The sequence below is a fragment of the Quercus robur genome, chromosome 10 (genome assembly GCF_932294415.1).
Source record: "Quercus robur chromosome 10, dhQueRobu3.1, whole genome shotgun sequence".
NCBI lineage: Eukaryota > Viridiplantae > Streptophyta > Magnoliopsida > Fagales > Fagaceae > Quercus > Quercus robur.
The window spans coordinates 10,994,644-10,997,764 of NC_065543.1; the positions used below are offsets into that span (position 1 = coordinate 10,994,644).

Below are 3,121 nucleotides of genomic sequence, written 5' to 3' on the forward strand. Positions count from 1 at the left end.
AAACGGTGACGTTTGTGTTCACTGAAAACACACCGTTTTACTAACGCGTGTTTCCTTCTTTACTGGGAACGCACCGTTTCACTAATACTCATTAATCTCCACGACACCGTTTTGAGTCTATTTAAGTTACCGTTGGAGAAGTAGCCATTAGACTTCATCTTCCTCTTTGTTCTCAGATTTGTGCTCTGTCTTCACCATTTGCACATTATCTCTAACAAGTTCAACCAGGCAAACACAAAGAGAACTATTCCATTCTTCGATGATGACTCCTATCTTCCTTTTTTTTCTCCTCTCATCCATTTTCACAGTAAAAGCTCGACAAGGGCAATCCATTGTGAAGCCAGGCTCTATTTTAACACCTACCACTAACTCTTCATGGCTATCACCTTCTGGTCTATATGCCTTTGGATTCTACAAGCAAGGCAATGGCTTTGCTGTAGGAGTTTTTCTTGCTGGGATTACTCAAAAGACTGTAGTTTGGACAGCCAATCGAGACAATCCTCCAGTTTCTGCTGAATCCACATTGAATTTCACAAGTGATGGACGTTTGATTCTGCAATCAGCGCAAGGAGCAGAGACAAGCGTGGCAAATTTTAGTTCTGCAAGTTCAGCTTCCATGCTTGATAATGGCAACTTTGTTGTCAATAATTCAGATAACCAATCAATATGGGAGAGTTTCCAACATCCAACAGATACCCTTTTACCAACTCAGCGACTACTTGCTGACGACTTCGTTGTGTTGAAGTCCAGTGTGTCTGAGTCTAACCAATCAACGGGTAGATTTCGTGCCGTCATGCAACAAAATGGATATGTCGCGCTATACCCAGTTGGAACCAGTTTAACAATGGAATATGGCTATTGGTCAACAAGCAGTGGTATACCGAATGGGAGTCTAAACCTTGATGATCATGGTTTTCTTTACGTGACCAACAGCAGTTTCAATTTGACTATATCTCCATCAAGAAATTCTGCAAAGGGTACCGTACTCTACCGTTTGAGAATGGAGGATGATGGATTCTTGCGGCTATACTCATACAATCTGCAGGAACAGAATGGTGGTTGGTCAATTATATGGTCACCTTTAAATGAACCAGTCGTTAACATATGTTCTCCTAGGGGTTTATGTGGCGTCAATGCATTTTGTGTCCAAGGTGGTAATGATATAAATTGCACATGTCTTCCTGGTTTTGTATTTATTGATGAGAGCAAAAGGACTTTAGGCTGTGAAAGGAATTCCACCACAGAAAATTGCGATGAAAAAGGCATGAATACCACCATGGAAGAAGTGCCTGGTATCATATGGGAGAATGTTACTTATTCTCAGTCATTATTGTCAACCAAACAGGATTGCGATGATGCATGTTTGCAGGACTGTAGCTGTGAAGCTGCGCTATTCAATGACAGGGTATGCGGAAAACAAAAGCTTCCTTTGAAATTTGTGAACTTCAAAATCCCTTATATTGACTCAAACGCAACCTTAGCCTTCATCAAGGTACGTACACTACCTACACCCTCTTCAGATGGAACTGTGACAAAAAAAAAAGGATTGGACATCCTAATTATCATTGTTTCATTAGTTGCTTTTGCATTTATTGTGTTGGCCATTTCTGGAATTGCTATTTACAGATCCCGTATTTTTGCAAATGAAAATATATTAAATACGGGAAACGTTGTCTTAAGTGATGAGGATGTTGGTCCGCGATCATTTACTTATATAGAACTTGAAAAAATAACTGATGGTTTCAAGGATGAACTTGGTAGAGGATCATTTGGCATAGTTTATAAAGGAACAATAGAGAATGGCCAAAAGATTATAGCTGTGAAAAGACTAGAGAGATTGTTGGTTGATCGGGAAAGAGAGTTTCAGACTGAGATGAAAGTTATTGGGAGAATACATCATAAAAATTTAATCCGTCTTCTAGGGTATTGCCATGATGGACCAAATAGGCTTTTGGTGTATGAATACATGTGCAATGGGTCACTTGCAGATGTGCTCTTCAAGCCTGAAAAAAAACCTTCTTGGGATGAAAGAATGGGAATTGCTTGTAACATTGCAAGAGGAATTCTTTATCTTCATGAAGGGTGTATAGAAAAAATAATTCATTGTGACATAAAACCTCAGAACATACTCATGGATGAAAATATGTGTGCAAAAATATCTGATTTTGGATTGGCAAAGCTATTGAAGCCAGATCAAAGCAAAACCACCACTAATATTAGAGGCACAAGGGGATATGTTGCACCAGAGTGGCATCGGTTAAATTGTCCCGTGACAGTCAAAGTAGATGTGTACAGTTTTGGAATAGTCCTATTGGAGATTATAAGTTGTCGAAGGTGTGTGGATAATAATCTTTCTGAAAAAGAGGCTATTCTTGAAGAATGGTCTTACAGATGCTTTGAGTGTGGTGAGTTAGGTAAATTGGTCAATGATGAAGAGGTCGAAATGAGACAATTGGAGAAAATGGTTAAAGTGGCACTTTGGTGCATTCTATATGACCCATCACTTCGTCCTTCAATGAAGAAAGTTCTACTAATGTTGGAAGGGACTGCAGACATTCCAATCCCACCGAATCGCAGTTCTATTTCTCAGTATTATCAAGGTTTGGGGGAAAACAAGTAATGGTTTGGAAAATTGAGCAAAATAAGCCTTGTATTTGGCATGGGAGGTAGTCAAGTTACACGTGTGCTTCACTTTCATAGTATTTGTATGTGTGTTGTCATAATGTTTCTTTTTACACTTTTTTTTGTTACTTTTTATTTAGTTATGCTCTCTCTCTTGTAATTTATATGTTTCCTTGACAGAAAAAAATGATTAGTGCCATATATTATGCACGCAATAATGATTTTAATAATATATATATATATATATATTTTAAGCACTAATCAAATTAAAATAAACTCACAACACTTGAAGTGTTTCTAACTACTTCTATTGGCAAATTTATAAATATAAAGTTCTGAAGTTTATAGCTAAAACATGATTGAGATTTTAAAAATTACGTTGTAAGATGTCTTGTATGTTTGATCAGTATCCATTACTTGAGTATTAGAATAATGATTAAATGATTAAATTTACCTTTATTTATTAACATTTTTGGAAAGAATGATAGTTTATTATGGT

At 37.1% G+C, this 3,121-nt stretch overlaps 1 protein-coding gene across 1 annotated transcript; it reads left to right on the top strand.

The window, feature by feature from the left end:
* Nucleotides 1–223: 223 nt before the first annotated feature.
* On the top strand, nt 224–2,826 carry LOC126703302 (G-type lectin S-receptor-like serine/threonine-protein kinase LECRK1). The gene has a single exon (XM_050402265.1). The coding sequence runs from the start codon at nt 260–262 to the stop codon at nt 2,618–2,620; it is 2,361 nt and encodes a 786-aa protein (XP_050258222.1). The 5' UTR covers nt 224–259; the 3' UTR covers nt 2,621–2,826.
* Nucleotides 2,827–3,121: the final 295 nt, after the last annotated feature.